This window comes from Aethalodelphis obliquidens, unplaced genomic scaffold (assembly GCF_003676395.1).
Source record: "Aethalodelphis obliquidens isolate GAN/ISIS:26980383/991018 unplaced genomic scaffold, ASM367639v1 scaffold23, whole genome shotgun sequence".
Lineage (NCBI taxonomy): Eukaryota > Metazoa > Chordata > Mammalia > Artiodactyla > Delphinidae > Aethalodelphis > Aethalodelphis obliquidens.
The window spans coordinates 9,706,762-9,726,536 of record NW_020837967.1 but is presented as its reverse complement, the minus strand read 5'-3'; the positions used below and the strand labels follow the sequence as shown (position 1 = coordinate 9,726,536).

At 42.4% G+C, this 19,775-nt stretch overlaps 1 protein-coding gene across 17 annotated transcripts in view; it reads right to left on the bottom strand.

Moving 5' to 3' along the window:
* Nucleotides 1-19,775, bottom strand: part of PARD3 (par-3 family cell polarity regulator) — a 673,340-nt gene that overhangs the window by 46,629 nt on the left and 606,936 nt on the right. For all 17 annotated transcript variants that reach the window (XM_027121740.1, XM_027121747.1, XM_027121741.1 and 14 more), the window contains one exon: nucleotides 8,148-8,268. In XM_027121740.1, coding sequence (XP_026977541.1) covers nucleotides 8,148-8,268 — 121 coding nt within the window. The remainder of the gene's footprint in view (nucleotides 1-8,147; nucleotides 8,269-19,775) is intronic.

Genomic DNA, 19,775 nt, shown 5'->3' with positions numbered 1-19,775 from the left:
GCGTTTTCTGATTTTCTGATACTGTTTATCAGTGGCACATCTGGTGGATCTGGATGAACCCCAGTAATGAAATTATCATGGGATCTGAAGACTTAGAATGAGGGAATGAGTTTGGAATCAGCAAACTGACATATTTCATTCTGTTTGCTCACTCTGATGAAATACAAACCTCAGCCTTACTATTAATATTTTACTCTCTTTCTCTTTTCAGAGCATGCAAAAGAGTAGGTTATTAGAAAGAATCACTGGGACTTCCCTGGTGACGCAGTGGTTAAGAATCTGCCTGCCAGTGCAGGGTACACAGGTTCGATCCCTGGTCAGGGAAGAGCCCACATGGCGCGGAGCAACAAAGCCCGTGCGCCACAACTACTGAGCCTGTGCTCTAGAGCCCGCACACCTCAACGAAGAGTAGCTCCCGTTCGCTGCAACTAGAGAAAGCCAGAAATCCCGGGTGCAGCAACGAAGCCACCACGCAGCCAAAAAAAAGAAAAAAAAGAAAAGAAAGAAAGAATCACCCTTAGTTTTAGGATGAAAGTTGACTGGGCTGCAGATTTCAAGGAAGATTGTGTGCATGACGCGTCCAGAGGAACAATGAGAGAAGGTCGTCCTGGCAAGTTTTCTACTTGGCCTGAATCAAAAATAACCTGATTCATGATTTCAATGAAGATCTCATAAAAACGTAAATTGTGGGAACAGTCTTACCACCGACAGCCCCAACTTTAAGATACTGTGGTTTTGTGGTTCCCTACGGCAAAAATAGAAAAATGTATCTAGAGTCCAAAATCACAAAAATAAAGATAGAAATGAAGAAAGAGATCAGGTTTAACCCCAGAGAGAAGGGCATGTTTTCGGATAAAACAGCATCAGCAGCTACAACAACAAAGCAACATCTATACAGGGAAACACGCAGGGAACACATAATTGTAATGATTCCAGAGATTCGCCAGACAGCAAGGCAATAGCTCAGCTTTGAGAGTGCAAATCATAAATAACCCCGGCCTTGTTTGTGATGAAACTGGTGACAAGCAGCTACCTTTTAAGTAAAAAAATAGCCCAGGTTGCCAAGGCTATAATAATGACAGAGGTTATAAGACAGAAGTATATACATGATTATCTCTTACACAATACACCGGAGAACCACGATACGTGACTGTCTTCATGGCTTATGTTTAAAACCACAAGTGAAAATGATGCAGGTTGCTTTTGTAAATGAGCTGCAAAGTACTGGTCTTTATTGTGATTATGAAGAGATGCGATTTATATTATATAAAAAATTACATAAAGCTTCGAAAGCTGCGCAGTTTTGGTATCACTAACGTAGAACAAAATATTGAAAATATCTTCTGTACAGTGTTTCGCTAAATTAAGTCCTTACACATTTCTCTCCATTAAATAAAAATCATCCTTATTTTTCCAAAATAAAAATAGACAATACAAAAAATAAAAATACAAAACCCAAACTGTTAATAGACTAAAGAAAGAACAAAAATAAATGTATACTGTACAAAGTTTCAGTACTAATTTGAACCAGGTGGTATTATAAGATTTTTAGAGCTTCGTATAAAAGTGTGTGTGTCTCTTATGAAATAAAATTCATTAGTTTTATTAATATTTAATACTGCTTAAATAATCGAATTTTTCTTCACATAGATAAGAAAAAGAGCACATATGCATATGTGTGTGTGCACGTGTATATATTCACACATACACATATATGTAATAGTCTTATGAATGAGAATTTAGGGTGGGTTTTCTACTTAAATAATGAATAATAAAAAATTTCAAATTTTCACATATGTCCAGGGCATGTAGGGAAAACAAAAATAAAATACAAGAAGTTTCTGTGCTTTGGATGAAAACCTATGATGAAGATGATGATAATGATAAAACAAAGAACAATGATATCCCTTGAGATTTAAAGTCCTTATTTTAGTAATTCAAATGCACTGCAATCCTAGTATGAATTCCACATTCTGATAACAAAGTCACTTAATCGTGTTGAGAGTGTAAGTTGTTTACTCTGTTTAAAAGTGGCCATTGCTAATATTGGTAATGATTTTCTATAGAGAACTTATTGCCAACCTCTAATCCAAATAAAGTTAACTTTTGTCTCTAGATCCTGTCCTCCCTGCCCTCCCCTCTACCCATCACACACTATACTTACACAGCTATCGATTGAACTCTGTGGGTTCTGAATGTTGAAAAGCTTAATTGCTACTAATGATGTGAGTAATGGTTGAAAAATTGCCACACATACCAATTTCCCTCATCAAGATTTTATAAATATGTGTTTTGGTCTTAACACACTATTTGTCTTCTTCTCATCTTTCCCAACCAGGGTTTGGATCTATTTTCCCATCTTAATCAGCAAGTAGGTTGAAAATAAAGGAGCAGCCCTCCAGTGTCCCTCACTGTTGGGTGGCAGGCAGGCTCATGCACTTCACCACCGGAGGGTTCTGTGGGTAGAACAGCCCATGGGTCATGGAGGCTTTGGCTTGGAGGGTGGGTCATGGGACTCCAAGAAAAGGGTCTATTCTGCAGCAGCACAGAGACACCCTTGCCATAACTAAAGGGCACCCCTTTGCTGCAAGAATGGTTTCCTCCAGGTGGATTTTCAAGAGAGGTGATTGCCACCCAATTTGAACTGGAGTAACATTACACACAGCAAGCCTATCAACTAAGAAGATATTTCTTGAGTCCAGGCGTGGAGACCCATTAGGAAGAAATGACAGCAGATACCTCTGAAGTCTTAAAGAAAGGAAGACAGAGCTTCCCTGGTGGCGCAGTGGTTGAGAGTCCGCCTGCCGATGCAGGGGATACGGGTTCGTGCCCTGGTCCGGGAAGATCCCACATGCCACAGAGCGGCGGAGTCCGTGAGCCATGGCCGCTGAGCCTGCGCGTCCGGAGCCTGTGCTCCGCAACGGGAGAGGCCACAACAGTGAGAGGCCCGCGTACCGCAAAAAAAAAAAAGGAAGACAAAAAGAGAAGCATCATCTGCTCAAATTTCCCAGGTCCAGGGAAGGCAGTCTAGGGGTGCAGGATGGCTATGCAGTGTGACTGGCCCTCTTACTAAATCAGGCAAGAACCTAAATGGGAAAGGGGAGTTGTTAAAAGTCCAAGGCAGGAAAATGGAGAAAGGGACAGATTTTTTTTTAATTTGTTTAAGGACAGACAGCTAGGAAGAAAGCTTGGGGGAGAACAGGATATTCATATCCTGGAGGATCAATTTTCTGTCTGAAGGACTAAACTGCTTTCAGTCACTACCCACCCAGGATGGAAAGGATTTAGCAACACAGCTATTAAAAGCTCCATTATCCCATCCATCAACAATCTCAGCCAGTAAGTCTGCTTGTGGGCAACACTCAGGTATCTGTAAAGTTTTAACAGCATACTGTGCTTAGGTCTGCAGCCTGCAATTTAATTCTTCTAAAAGCAACACTAAGTCCTGTCCATATCTGAGCTCTGTGATAATAACCCTAACGTCAGCTATTGTTCCATTATCTTAAGAAAGATTTACAGCAACTTGCTGCTTTATTTATGCTGCACCTGGCCCTGCTTTGGGGGAAGAAGTTGCTTTTTCTTCTTCTTTTACTCAGCTTGGGAGGGAATTCACTTCAGTTATGGAGCTAAGGAAATGTCCTGGGCCTCTGCTCATCGAAGGACCTTTGGTGCCACAAATCAGCTCCCTCAGGCCCAAACATTATTTTGAACAAAAGCCCAGGAACAGGTGCGTACTGTTCTGCTAGAGTAGAGAGAACATTGTGAAAATGGATAAGTTGAAAAGGGCCCCTTGGAAGAATTTTCTGCAGCATCTCTCTCTGTATGTAAAGTCATTGGCCTGGATATTTTTCTAAATGATACATCTGACTGCACTTCATGTGTGGGCATTTCTGACAAGCGGGGCAATTTCAATTCATATGGTCTAAACTGTACACACAGCTTGAAGATGGGCTTGTGGTTCCTTAACACTAAAATGATTACAAATAATTCCAGTGGGTGAGATCATGGCCTCATCCTTTCCAAACACAGTGATCTTTCAAGGTCAGAATACATACGGGAAAAGAATCAAGATTCCAAGATATTCAAAGCTCATTTTGTAAAACAGATCATAAAAACTACAGGCTACGTTACATTTTGAACAACTGAGCAGCTCTTCATAAGGCAACAATGAGAATTTGTATGAAAATTAATACACTGAGTAGAATTACAGTCACTTTACACTCATTTACACGATCTGTAGAATGGAGAGTACACAGCAAGATCCCAATTGTTTGATAAATGAATGAATGAATAAATAAATAAATAAATGGAGGAGGTCAACTTCTGACCCACAATTTGGGAAATTATTCCATTCCCAAGGTAATCAGCTTGTCATCCAAATAATTCCCTGCTCAATCATTACAGGAAATGATCATACAAGCCAAGTTGTCCATCTGAAGTTGCTACGGCATTTTGATATACAATAATTTGGCCTATGACCTTCAGTAGTTGAGTTTCCTAACGTACAAGACATTCTCAAACATTTTTTTCCCAACATGATTGCTCATATTAAGCAGATAACATAGAAACATGTGCCAAAATATTCATGCCCCTCATTAAAAAAAACTTATAAAGAAACCTAATGGATACCAAATGGTTGCCACATCTCCTAGCGCAAAACTTCTAGAGCCAAGAAGGAGGAAATGCTCATTTAGCCTCCAACAAACCTGGAGATCTTGCATGTGGATAACTAACCAGAAATAATTTCAATTAATTTTAGTTCCCAAAGATAGATCCCTCTGTTTCTCAAAGCTGTATATTTAAAATATTTTCCAACTTCAAAGAGGTGTTCTTTCAAGCTTTTTTGTGCCCAGCCACCCACAATCAATTTGGGTGTGGTTTCTCTGTGTTCAATAGTCCCTGCATCCCCTTCTCAAGACTGTAAAAGTACGCCTTTCCTTTGTATCAGCTCCACTGTGGGATCCTAAGGGCATTCTTTCTTTGTTTTCCAGAACCAAACACAATAACAGAACATAATCAACACTCAAGAAATTTGGTGAGTTAAATGATTAATTACGGACTAAGACATGCTGGTTGGATAATCCACATGCCCTGGTAAAGTAAAATGGCGTGACGCTGCCCCTCCTGGGCTGGACGAGGAGTGAAAAGCCCTTGGAGGGCCTGGGCTGCTAGAGTTAAGGGCTGTGAGAACCATTTCCATATGCAGCGGCTGTTTATCCCTTCAGGTTGCCACTGGCCTCATTCTTCCTTTCAGCACCTTTGTGCAAATACACACAGTTAAGGATGTTTACCCCGCAACACAAAAGAAGCCTGCTTTAGGAGACCTAGCAGGACTAGGTGGAGTCATTGAGCCAAACAACAGAAGTAGATGAACATAATTCCATCCTGTCGCTACACAGGAATAACTCGGTTTACTGGATCATCTAGAAAAATAAACTAAATATTATCAATAGTGATATTGTTGCAGAGGACAGTTAGATTGTCACACGTATTCAATCCGTTGCACATGTTTTATAACCTCCCAAAGTCAGCTACGGTTGATTTCCTGAGTTTTTCCTCCGGGATGCCGGTCTCATATTGCCTGTTCTAAGGTCCCATCTTCCTCACTTGAACCAAGGTGAGGTCCTTCAAACTGGGACGCCTTCTCCAATTTTTCCTTCTTCTCCTTTCATTTGCAACATGAACCTTCCACAAACTCCAACTTGATTACCAAACCCCAGATCAGAACCTTTCCTGGCTTTGTGTGGAGTGTACTGAGGCTGCTGGATTTTAGGACCAAAAAGGACCTCAGCGATGATCTAAACTCTGGAGCAATGCTTCCCAGAGCTGACCATCCTTCGACATGACGTGGAGGGCTTATTAAAATACAGATTCCTGGGCCCCACCCACAGAGGTTCAGATCCAGTAAGTCTGAGGCAGAGCCCAGGAACGTGCACGTGTGACAAGCTCCCAGGGGAAGCTGAAGGAGGTGCTGGTCCGTGGACTACACTTGGAGAAGCTCCGACCCACGGCAGCAGCCTCTGTCTTCAACCCAAGGAGCTCTGCTGACCTCTGCTTTACTCTACACCCCCAGCTTCCTCTTAAATGTTCATTCTAACAAAAGGTTTAGTAACTGACAATCAGCTACTCTAACCCCCTTGGTTTACAAATAAGAAAACTGAGGCCTGGAGAAAAAATTTAAAATTATTTTTTCTAACCTGGCTAGTGGGCCGGCATTCTGTCCCGATACCATTTTTGTTCAGACTTTCAGTCTAGCATTGAAAGCTCCTAGAACCTTCCCACCTTCATCTCTCCTTCCCTACAATCTAACCACACTCGGGTCCATGTCAGCCTTTTCTCACACCATTCTTCGTCTGCCCCTACTCTCCCAAATATCGAGTGTGATCATACACCGAACACGTTGAACTGAACTCAATACACGTTTTGGGCCCTAATCACTCCTCCACTTCAGGAACTCACATGCATGGACGGGACACCTTTGATCCCAACATCATCCAGATGTTCCTGGACTCCAAAAATACACTCTTTTGACCGCAGCCTCCTAAGCTTTATAATCCTAGACTGCTGGCACCCCCAGCTCCACTCCCAGCAGCCTGCCAGGCTACCAGAGCGGTACTGACCACCGGTTCATCCCTGAGGTGAATACTGTTCATCCCTGAGCTGTACTGCCCACCCTGCCCACACGGGGCAGTGCTTCACCAGTATCCGCACCAGGCTTGCCTTCCTTGACTTTCTGCCATGTCTGTCTTGCCAATCCTCATCACAGAATTCAACTAAAAAATTATTTTTCTAAACAACAAGGTCCTACTGTATGGCTCAGGGAACTCTATTCAATATCCTGTGATAAACCATAATGGAAAAGAATATGAAAAAGAATATATAACTGAATTGCTTTGCTGTATAGCAGAAATAAACACAACATTGTAAATCAACTATTCTTCAATAAGATAAATTTTTTTTAAAAAAAATTATTTTCTGGGACTTCCCTTGGTGGCGCAGTGGTTAAGAATCTGCCTGCCAATGCAGGGGACACAGGTTCAAGCCCTGGTCTGGGAAGATCCCACATGCCCAGAGCAACTAATTTGGTGAGCCACAACTACTGAGCCTGCATGCTACAACTACTGAAGCCTGCGCGCCTAGAGCCCGTGTTCCGCAACAAGAGAAGCCACCGCAATGAGAAGCCCGCGCACCGCAACGAAGAGTAGCCCCCGCTCGCCGCAACTAGAGAAAGCCCGCACGCAGCAACGAAGACCCAATGCAGCCAAAAATAAATAAGTTAGTCAATTAGTTTTTTTAAAATTATTTTTCTATTCCCTGTCCTCAAACCATTATTGGCTATGGTCACACTGTCATGTTGACTGGACTTACTAATACCCTCAGTTAGATTTTCCTGCCTCAGGCAGCTTATTTACTCATCTCTAGTTGACTCTCTCAGGTTTCCAAGGAAAGCCTTCACAATTCCCATCATAATGAACCCCCAAATCTGCTCCAATGCCTCCCATTCCCAGAAGTGACATCATCTCTATGGCAAAACACAAGATTAGGGCCCAAGTCTGGGGCTGGATTGGGAGGATTAATTAGCCCGCCACACTGTGGAATCTGGATTTATCTTGGGGGCATCGAGAAGCCATTCAGAGCGCTGCCGTAGAAGGGTCCCTCTGGCGGCGATGGGAGGGACGACTGGAGATGGGCTAGAGGCAGAGACCTGGCAGGGGCTCAACAAATGCACACAGGAGATGGGGGAGAATCAAGAATCACTAAATACTGTATTTTGCGTAGAGCAGATACACCATAGACGTGTTGAACTGATCTATTCAGGCTCTGACTCTCAGAAAAATGCATATAGAAAAATACTGAACTAAACTTTAAAAAATGCATAGTTGAGAGTCAGAATACTTCTGCTCTGTCTTGTCATCAGGCAAATGAAACCTATTCTGCAATGGACAGATGGTGCAACAAGATATAAAATGAAATTAGCAGTGATGAAACCCAGATGGAAATGAGGAAAAGGTCAATATGCTAAAGGTCAAAGGAGTCTGGCTCCATCTTGTCTTGTTTCATAAAGGTCTGAGGTCACAGCTTAGAGGCTTTTACTGCAGGGAAGTTGCAGGACTTCCTACGACTGTGCCAAGACACCAAACACTCACCCAGGGTTGTTCAAAGCTATAGGTACGTCGCCGATCTTCCACATCTTCATCCTGCTTTGCTTGCTGAAATTCTTGCCGGAGACGCTGTATCCGATCATGGTTGCTAGGAGTTGATCTGTTGCTAAAAGACAAAACGGGCAACAGTGAACACCCTTCAGAAATACAATCTGTGGATGGAAGTTGCTAGGAAAAAATGGCAGCTTGCTGTGAAATGGTGCTGTTTGAGAGGAAGTGAAATTTTAAGACAATATCTAGGCATTTGAAATACGTTTGCATTTTGTTCTCATGATTGAGACTTACTGAGGTGATTTTAGACAGATATTCAAGAGGGCAAGTGGTATTTTTAGACATTCCTTTTTTTTTTTTTTTTTTTTTGTGTGTGTGTGTGTTACGTGGGCCTCTCACTGTTGTGGCCTCTCCCATTGCAGAGCACAGGCTCCGGACGCGCAGGCTCAGCAGCCATGGCTCACGGACCCAGCCGCTCCGCGGCATGTGGGATCTTCCCGGACCGGGGCACGAACCCGTGTCCCCTGCATCGGCAGGCGGACTCCCAACCACTGCGCCACCAGGGGAGCCCTAGACATTCCTTTTTACGCAGCTCTTTAAAAGTCTCATTTCCTCTCGGGAATCTGGCAAGGTGTTGGCAGCAAAAATTTTTTGGAAAGGACATTGCATGAAAAGTCGGAAATACCAGGGTCCAGTCCTAGCTCCTCCACCTTCTTAAAGTAAAGTACTTAACGTCTCTGGGCTGCGGCTTCTTTATATATAGTAAGTGCACATAAGAATCCTTTTTGCTCTAAATATCATAGTTGTAACAATCAAGTGAGACAACACCATACAATATAGACTCACAAACGTGCAGTATTACTTTCATAATACCATTATATGAAGTTCTTGTTTATGAGTTTTCCCACGTCTATACACAAAATCCAACACTCACAGTATACATGAAAAGCATTTTAAAAATAACCTCAGGTGATAGTTTGATTGAACCAATGAGTTCATAATAATTTTGCCTTCTTTTTTATAGCTTTGAATTCTGTTTTATCCTCACAGAAAGCTTATAAGATAGGTGCAGAAGGTAGTATTTCACACACACACACACACACACACACACACACACACACACACACACACACACACACAAAGGTAGAAACTGCCATTCAGAGAAGATAAGTAACTTGTTTGAAGTCTCCAGTCTTTCTCTAGCCAGTGGGGAATGTGAGACTGGAATCCAGAATTTTCTGGCCACTAACCCAGCCTCATCTCACTATACCCTGTTGTTTCATTTAGTAAAACACACAGCAGACATCAAAGCCCCTCCCCTATTAAATTACATACATATTTAAAACAGTATTTTGCAAGAGTAATAGATATAACCAAAATCAATCTTAAATCTCACAGCACTTTTGGTGGATTCCATTCCCTAAGCACAAAATTACATCCAATCCGGACAGCTGTTCAAGCACATTAGGTATATAGTTTTCCAACAAAACTTCAGACTTCCTGAGGACAAGAACCAAGTCTTATATTTATCACATATACCCCTCCAAGCTGCTGGCAGAATGGGAAGCTGTCAGCCAATAGGGGGATGGGTCCCTTCATTGAAGACCTGTTGCCCTGATGACTCAGAGTGGATCTGAGTTCTTTTGGCTGCACAGCCCCCTGGGTAATGTCATTTGTGAGAGGTGGCCCGGAAAGAGAAAGTCTGTCAGAGGAGAGCGTATAAAATTCTCAAACTAACACGTCTTTGTATAATTTCACATATTTTCAAGAATTCCAAAGGTTTGAAAATCTCAAATTGAAAATGATCACATCCAGGACCATAACATGAACAACTTCTAAGAATAGGGGATTGTCTTTCATCACTTCATCTCCTCGGTGGGTTCCTATCACCCTTATGTTTCTATCAATTTCATGAGAGCTTCTGGAATATCCTGTCGATACATTCAATTTGATGATTTTCCCAGTCAATGAAAACTTGTGTTCCCTTTGTTCCTCTTCTGATAGATCTTTGGGACTGATCAGCCAGAGAACATGGAAAGTTAATCTGTAAAATGTGCTAGTTGACAACACGACGCTTCCGTCTACACGTGGGTACCACTTTAAACTTCCCCTCCACACTCCTGAGCCTAGTAGGGTGTTATTCCTACTGGTTTTTAAATCATATATACAGCATCTTATCTTGTCCCAGCAGATACATTTTCCAGATGGAACGCCCAATCCACAGAACTCCTCACCCTCCATGTGAAACTGTGATGGTGTAGGTACGTGGACAGATTCATAAGACAAAGGCTAGGAAAGTGAACATTCATTCACCTCACTGCCCTCTTTCCAGCTGTGACTCTTTTGTCCCCTGCATACTTCACAGCTTTTAATAGGGGGATTGTAGGAGGCTTGCCTGGCGAAATATTTTACAAGTCTTAGTAGAAATATTTCCCTATTATTTTCATGTAGCACAGACAGTTTTAACCACATAATTATTAGGTCCATGACGTCCAAACCATTGGTGAAAACGGACCTCTTCTTACTATTTGTGATTACCTGAATGCGCAGTCTCCCAAAAAAGTGATTTGGTTATACGTATACTTGTATCTATTCTTTTTCAGATTCTTTTCCCATTTAGGTTATTACAGAATATTAAGCAGAGTTGCCTGTGCTATACAGTAGGTCCTTGTTGGTTATCTATTTTAAATATAGCAGTGTGTACATGTCAATCCAAAATTCCCAATCTATTCCTCCCCCCCATCTTTCCCCCTTGGTAACTGTAAATTCATTCTCTAAGTCTGTAAGTCTGTTTCTGTTTTGTAAATAAGGTTTTGCATCATGAAGTAAATTTTTTTTAGATTCCACATATAAGCGATATCATATGATATTTGTCTTTCTCTGTCTTACTTCACTTAGTATGGTAATCTCCAGGTCCATCCATGTTACTGCAAATGGCATTATTTCATTCTTTTTTAATGGCTGAGTAATATACCATTGTATATATGTACCACATCTTCTCTATCCATTCATCTGTCAATGGATATTTAAGCTGCTTCCATGTCTTGCCTATTGTAAACAGTGCTGCAATGAACATTGGGGTGCATGTATCCTTTTTTTTTTTTTTGCAGTACACAGGCCTCTCACTGTTGCGGCCCCTCCTGTTGAGAAGCACAGGCTCCGGACGCACAGGCCCAGCGGCCATGGCCCACGGGCCCAGCCGCTCCGCGGCACGCGGGATCCTCCCGGACCGGGGCACGAACCCGCATCCCCCGCATCGGCAGGCGGACTCCCAACCACTGCGCCACCAGGGAAGCCCCATGTATCCTTTTGAACCATGTTTTTCTCTAGATATATGTCCAGGAGTGGGATTGCTGGATCATATGGTAATTCTATTTTTAGTTTTTTAAGGAACCCCCATACTTTTCTCCATAGTGGCTGTACCAATTTACATTCTCAGTCTCACAACAAGGGAAGTGGACCCAGGTCCTTAATTTTAAGTTCTGGTGAACTTCATGCTTTTCATAGGACAAGACAAGATCTGGAAGTCACTTCTGACCTTATTTCCAAATCTGGGCAGCTGGCGAGACCCCTGTTTCACTCCCTTTTCCTTGCTTCCTTTCTTCTTATGCTCTAGAGGAAGCAGACTGACCTGCCTAAGACTAGCAAAGCACCCGAGGGTTGAAGGCTGCAGTGGTTTTCTGATGGATGGAGATTTCCAAAGACTGGAAGCCTATCAAGAATCCTTGGGGAATACCAGCTGGCAGTCTGCAGGTGAAACCCTGGCTTCTAGAGAGGGAACCACTGCAACTGCTTAGTTCTGCCTCTCAGGCCAGGCTCTAAGGGCCAATAACTCGCATCTGGATTTCTAAAGCTCTCGGTTACCTCTTCTGCCAAGAAGGCCAAAGGAAATTTGAGATATTCATTAGCATTCGTGACGCATGCCTGCAGACCCCAATCAACTTATACTTGGGTTCACTGCCAACTTAAAGTTCCTCATTATTATTATTTTTTTTGGTGAGGAATATAACAAAGATATCACCTAAGTTGATCAGATGGGTGAATGAGACAATAAAACTCTTAATGAGGAGTCAGTAAATCATAATTTACCAAGAGTGTACAGAAAGGAGGGATGAGGGTGGGAATGACAGAGATGCTTTTTGGGTAAAAGAAATCTACACAGTTTATGTCCAACATTAGCATTTAGCCTTTCTTACACATGGGTGTTTATACACGTGCACACACTCGTGTGTGTGTGTGTGTGTGTGTATTTTAAACTAAATGAAGAGGATTTTGGTCCCGTAATGATCTGGGATTTTTTCTGACAGGGTCAAGAAAGCGTACATTGGATCACACACTATGGAGATCCCTAACACACGTGTACAATCTAACCCTGACTTAGACGGAACCTAAATCTTTCCCATCCAATTACCGTGGGAATGTACTCTCTCCTATCAGAGGTAGATCACACAGAGTACTAAGTTTTAAAACCTTCAGATTGGACTCCTGCGATGCGCTTCACAAGCAAAAGTAGCTGAAAACACCAATCCATGCTAACTGCAGCCCCAATCCTATCTGTAGATAAGCACTGAATGAGGAAAGAAACTTCATAATCGAGGGTCTCACCACTAGACGCGTCTTGTGTATGAATCTCATCATCCAGAGTGCTTTTCAAAAAATGCTGATCGAGACTCATCTTGAGATATTCTGAGTCAGCCCGGCTAGTGCAGGGCCCAGGAATCTGCATGCATTTGAAAGCACTGCAAGCACTCTACGGACAACACTTTGAAAACAAGGCCTGCAGGCTTCATAGTTGGGACAAATTCCAATGCCTGCAGGGCAATTAACTAAAGAGTGAAGGAGACCCACTGCGCTGGAAGCACGAAGTATGTCCTTGGACAACTGGGAGAAATATGCTTGGTCTAGAAAGGGAGGCCCTTACTTGGTTCCAGTAGATCATTGCCCTGAAAGGATATGGGTCTGATGTTGCTTTCTACCTTTTTTTTTTTGAGAGAAGTCAGAATTATAGTCCCCACCCTATCTTCTAATTTTTTTTTTTTTTTTTGCGGTACGCGGGCCTCTCACTGTTGTGGCCTCTCCCGCTGCGGAGCACAGGCTTCAGACGCGCAGGCTCAGCGGCCATGGCTCACGGGCCCAGCCGCTTCGCGGCATGTGGGATCCTCCCAGACCGGGGCACGAACCCGCGTCCCCTGCATCGACAGGCGGACTCTCAACCACTGCGCCACCAGGGAAGCCCCCTACCTTCTAATTTTAAATACTGGCTTATTTTAATTTTTCAATCCTAGGTGAGACAAAAACATATCTGTTGCCTGCTAGCTTGTAAGCTCTACTTTATATTCTACAGATGCTGCCTATTTTATATGTTGCTTTTCCAGGTTATTTACTTTCACTGCACCGAGATAAGGCTAGTGGACCCCTAGTAACAGGCCCAAGAAGCAAATATTTAAAAAAAAAGACCACTGGGCATTGTCCATGCAGCCTTGCCTCTGCTCCTGATCTAACACTGGGCACACTGGCCTGCAGGCTTGAGTTCTGATCTATCTTTTCAGACCATCATATGCTGAGAGAGAGGTGTTTGTGATGTGACTGATGAATTCTTTATGGACTAAAAATACTTTAACATTTGCATGTTTAATTATGCAAGGGAAATCCAGAAAACTGGAATAGAGGGCATAGCCTTAAGACCCAGAATTCAATGGAAGGGAGAATAACCTCATTGCTCTGAACAAGGAGGTACCATCTTGGTACATACTTTCCTTCCTATAGAAGGAAGGAGAAAGGGAAAGCGAAGAGAGGAGGAAGACAGAGGGAGGGGATGTATCCATGGGCTCAGAAGGGGGAGATGATTCTACACTCTAGTACAAGAGAAGAGACACTTCCAAGGAAGAGAGGAGATAAATTTGCTCGTATCTTTCTTTCTGTAATACCCTTTCTTTTTCTTTCCATCTTTCCAATTCTACCAGGAAGTCAAAGAAATCAAATTCCACCTCCTTGAAGCCTTTCCTAACTACTGCAGCCCATGTTCATCTTTTCCTTTCAATTCCTCAATACTCCCTGTCCTCTGACCCAGATACTGTTTTACAGTGTTTGGTACTTAGACGGGTGTGTGTTTCTCTTCCTTAAGTTTCGGCCTTCATTACAATCATATATTTTGTACGTCACATCCCTGCGGCAGGTAAATTGTTAGCAAATATTTATGATGGACAGACTTTCAGGTGTCCCATGACCCCTGCCTCTGGGATCCCAACCTTTGTGCAACCCAAACACATGAGTGTGGGCAGGGCCTGTGACTTGCTTCTATCCAGTAAAATGAGGCAAAGGTCAAGAAATGTGTACGACTCCATGTACGTGGTTAAATAAGAACACAGGGTCCATCTTACTAGTCCTTCTTTCCCCTTTCTGGCTTTGAAGAAGGGAGCTGTCACGAATCCTACAGCTTCAAAGAACAGAATAATGCCAACAACTCCAGGAGCAGGGAAGTGGGGCTTCCCTAAGCACAGCCTCCAAGTGAGAACCCAGCCTGGCTGACACCTCGATTGCCCCGGGATGAGACCTTGAGCAGGGGCGTTCCGCTAAGCCGTTGCCAGACACCAGACCCACAGAAACTGATACAATAAACATGTGTTGTTTGAAGCTAAGTCTGTGTTAACTTGCTCTGCAGCAAAAACTGATACCCACTGATGATGGCCTTGGCTGTGCGACTTGATTTGGCCGGTACGATGTTAGTGGATATGATGCAAACAGGGGTTTGCAATGTGATTGTATGGCAGGTCTCCCTCTGATGACAACAAAAGATAACACCTAAACTCCCTAAACCTTGCTCTCTCTAGCGTACACACACACACCACCTATCACCACCATGTCACCTTAAACAACGTGAGGGCGTTGTACACTATTAAATGAAAGCAAGTAGCCTGGAAGGGCTCACAGAACTATGCCTTGTCCACAGTTGCAACCTAATAAATATTGCCTGTTGCAAAGCCTGTTGGTTAGAAGAGCAGAGTAAAGGAGAGGAATCATACTTGATGAATGAGTTTTACCACTATCATTTATATGATTAATCACTCCAAAGTTCTGGTCTCCTAGAAAAATTACACAAAGGAAATACTATTGCACGAGATGTCACTGAAAGATGGTAACTGCCAGACTTTAACACGTGAAACCAATGGAGTGCACTTTCCACTAGACACCAGCGTACAGCCAAGAACACCCCACGGAAATCTACGCAATGGCTTAGGGTAACTCCTTCTGTCAACCTCCCCGTCACTTCACCAAAACGCCCCACTCTGGTTCTATGCTCTCTGCAAATCAGCCCTCTTAAGGCCAAAGCAACAATGTTTTCCCCGAGTGTGGGGAGAACAGCCCCACCAACCAGGTGGTTTGGTAAAACCAAACTCAAGGACGCATCCTAGTTTCTCTTTGTGGCAGAAATTGGTGACCTGCTAGGATCTGGGTCAACACACAACCCACGAGGAGATATTCCTGGTTAAAACGGGTTTTAGTTACTTTGCCAAGGATTCAGTTTGTAACAGATGTCCTTCAAATCCGCAATTTGCAAAAGAACAGGGACACAGTAAAGATTTTGGTTACCCGTATCAGCTCATACCTTCAGCCTCTTCACTGTTGCTCTATACTTCTCAGCCCTAGCAATTTACTTTCTGGCCTAAGTACAAAATTCTACTCCAAATGCTAGTGAAATTTCATACCTGTACTTGGCATCCAATGACTGGGGATGCAAAAGGACATTATTCTTCTTCCCAATTAAAAAAAATGCAAAAGCCGATTTCCAAATTATACCTGAGACCGTGGAGATAAAGCAGCTGCACACTCGAAGCTTTTTCCTGTTGATATATTTCTATCACCTCCCCCCAGGTGTTCCACGGGCGCACCAGATGGGAAAAGTACCAGCCTCTCTGCTTAAGGAACCTTTTCTCCTCCACCTGCCGGCACTTCAAAGACCGATCCTCTCCGGATCCTGGGATGCCACAGTCAGGATGCTGAAACCTCATTATGGTTTGCATCCCAGCACACTTAGAAAGGCGATAGTTAAGTTAAAGCTTCCAAGACTCCATTCGTTTATACTCAGATCCTGTTCTGCTGACCTCTGATGTCTTTAGCTAACAACTCAAACTTCGTGCAAGGTTTCTGGGTTTTAGTCGACTTATTTAAGGGAAATGTTATCTTTTTATCGATTTCCTTGGTATTTACTGAGACGGAAAGACTAGAGATCCAGCACAGTATGGGAACAACCTATCCTGCAAGACTACTCGTATTTTTGGAAACATTTTCATTGGAGAAAAATTAGAGCGTATTTCCCTCCCTTGCTTGATGAATTCTTACATCCGAGGAACGGAAAAGCTTTTAGTGCCTTTATTAGTACCAGTGGCAAGTCCAAAATTCAACTATTTCCTGAATGTCACTTAAAACAGACAACCAAACTGGAGCAGGCAAAAAGTGACACTGGAGAAAACATATGTAGGGCAGACCTGTCACATAGCTTTGGAAACAGGCAGCCAGCAATGACCACAAGCGTCTCAGATCATTAAGCAATGTCTTACTGTGATGTTACGCGTCGATGTACGGAGTTGTAATCCTTTCAAAATAGACAGATTGTCAGCGTGATAAAGTGGATATAAACAAGTTCTTGAACAGGGATGACTAAAGTGTTGGTGGTGGGCGTGGTGACGTTACTGAACTAAGAAGGGATGCTAGCTCAGGGGCCAGGAAACAACGCCATTCAGAGGCTGCAGGTGAACAACGCTCTTCTCACTTAGATATTTTTCTCTGCTGATTAGCAATTCCATAAAATATTCCTGATCTTGTAATCGCCAGACAAGTAGTTATAATCTACAGATGTCAGAACCGAGTTCTTAATTGCTGTAAATTAGTGAGCAAACCCGGGTTTCTCATTAAACCCATTACACCTCGTATGGTAAAATGGAGCACGTGTCATATGTTCTCTTTCCTGCCACTCAAATCGGGAGCATTCTTTGTGAAATCCTAGGGACACACAGCAGCAGAGAGAGAGTGCTAGGGTGTGTTTGTGGCGGGTTCCTGTCCCCCAGAGTGTGCTTCCTCTAGGGGGAAAAGAAAAGCCTCTAAATGGCAATGAATTTGTTGCCTACATTCTAACGATGGGCTCCACCGTGCCTCATCTTTGCTTCCTTAAGGCAGAGTACATGGTATCACTCCTCTGAAAACTTCTGCTTCTCTTAGAGGAACGTGGAAGCACTTCTTCCCATGGCCCATGGTTTGCCTCCTGTCACCTGTGCAGGCGAAGAGGCATACATTTCTAAATTAAAAGGGAAGGAACAGGCTAAAATGCCATGACAAAGCCAACTCTGAACTTCAGCTTAGGTACGCATTAGCGGGACCAGGCTAAGAAGACTGGCTTTCTGCTATGGCTCTGCCTCTCAGACTGGAAGATTTATGAGGAATGGGGGAAAGGGTGGGAGGGTTAAACCAAGAAATGTATCAATTACCGAACTACAGATAAAAATAGCTCCTCTGCACAAGCTTCATTAAGTTTTATCAGCAAGTATCTTGGGGTTTTACACTCAAACCACAGGTCATAAATTCTCAGTAAATCCTCCGTATGTTCACCAAACACCTGAATTCAATTTCTCTTCTGGTTGTGAAGGAGGAATGCGGTGCTCAAATTAATTATGCATGCAAAGTTAGTTTCTAACGAGGGCAGCTCTTTTGTGATGCTGAAAGGTATTTACAACATCTGAAATTTGGGGATAGATCCTTCTTCAATCTTAGCATTTTTATATGGGTATAAATTCTCTCTTCCAAGTTTGTACAGTGAAAAAATAAAGTCGGTGAATACCTTGTTTTAACGTTCGCATTTTTCTGTAGATAATCCCGGATATTTGTGAGATGTAATGAATGGTCTTAATATTTACTATAGGGATTTTAGACAAATATTTCTATGGGTAGGTACAAATCACACCTTGAACTATAGGGAAAGTCTAAAGTGAGGCTAAATGGCTATATTTATATATGTTTACGCGTACATGTGAAATCAGCTACTTAGTGTCATTTTTACACGTACATGTGAAATTAGCTACTTAGTGTCATTTTCAGTTTATTTTCAGTTATACTCATCATCTGTAATATGAAAAGAATTATGAGAAACTTATGCAAATCCCAGAGGCATTCACTTTCCTCAGCTGATAAAATTCATTTTCAGATTCTGACACCCATGATTTGTGGTCCATTTCACACCAATTTCAGTGTTATAAATCATAACAAATTAAAAATGTACAGCTATGTTCTCTGGGTTGAAAAGGTGGTCACCAAAGCTGTTAATACGGCACTTGCTTCTGATGTGATGAGTCGTAGGGAGGGTCATCTCTCTCCATCAGAAAGACTTGGGACGGGGTCTCACTCCAAGTCCCTCTGTGGTCATTCGGTAACAGGGCTATCATTTCCTAAGCAGTAAAATCTCAGGAATGTACCCCTCACCCCATTTTATTACTATCATCATTCTTCCTTATTAGCCTGTCACTGGGCTCAGGCAGGAGTGAGAAAAATTTAGCTTTACTTTTTCGAGGGGAATTCTTCCAGCTACAAAGAACACACACATGCACAGACATACATGATTTCAGGACTCAACAATAAATACACGAAAAAAGATATTCCATCGTGAGTCTGAGGTGGCTCCTCCTAACTAGTAAATTTCACAGAAATAATACAAGTTGGTTTCTACCAGGAAGGGTTGATCAGTCTTCAGGCCACATTTCCAGGGAGGCATACGGTAAAACTCGGCACAAAAGTAATATTATTTAGCAAGCTTTCAAAAACTATCAATATAAAACTATCAAAGAGATCGTATTCTAATAAACCTTTCTAAACAGACAGTCTTTGAATACTATGAGGGTGAATGGTAGAATCTAAGACCCCAGGGATGGTGGAGAAATCCAGATTGAACTCCCACAAGCCCCTGTGAGAAATGGGGGCTGAGCCGTGGACAGAAGCACAGTTCTGCAGGCATGAGTCTTCCTAGCAGGCAACTCTGTGTGGCTTTAAATGAATAAATGATGGGAGAGAAAATGTTTTCCAGGTATACCTATGAATTTAAATGCACTCTTGAAAATAAAATGTTACTGCCTATAAGAAACCCCATATGTCATTTTTCTTTGCACAATGCAAGAAGCAGTTATAATTTGGGGTTAATACCCAAAGTGCACTTACTTTTCATAAATCGTGTGATTTTTCTTGAACTGTCTATTAAACGGCAAGGACATGTAAGGTTATTCTAATGGGTTAGAGAGTTGAGGAAAGGTTATGGATTATACTATTCATTCAGTAAAACCACTGGGGATACAAAGGTTAGTCAGTTGTGACCTACAGTTAAAGTCTGTGCTTTAAACTAAAATATACAATTCAGTGTCTGAAGAAAGAGCAAATGGATTTTAATATTATAGGTGAAAACCCTGAAGAACTAAAAGAAGAGTGAAAATCAGGAATATATTATGGAAATTTGAAATAAAAAAGCAATGGAAATTAAATTACCAAAACGGATGGTTTTTGATGACAAAATAAAACAATTATCATGTTCTTTTTCACATTACAGAGGTTTTATCATACAAGTATAGAAACTAATTATAGAACCAT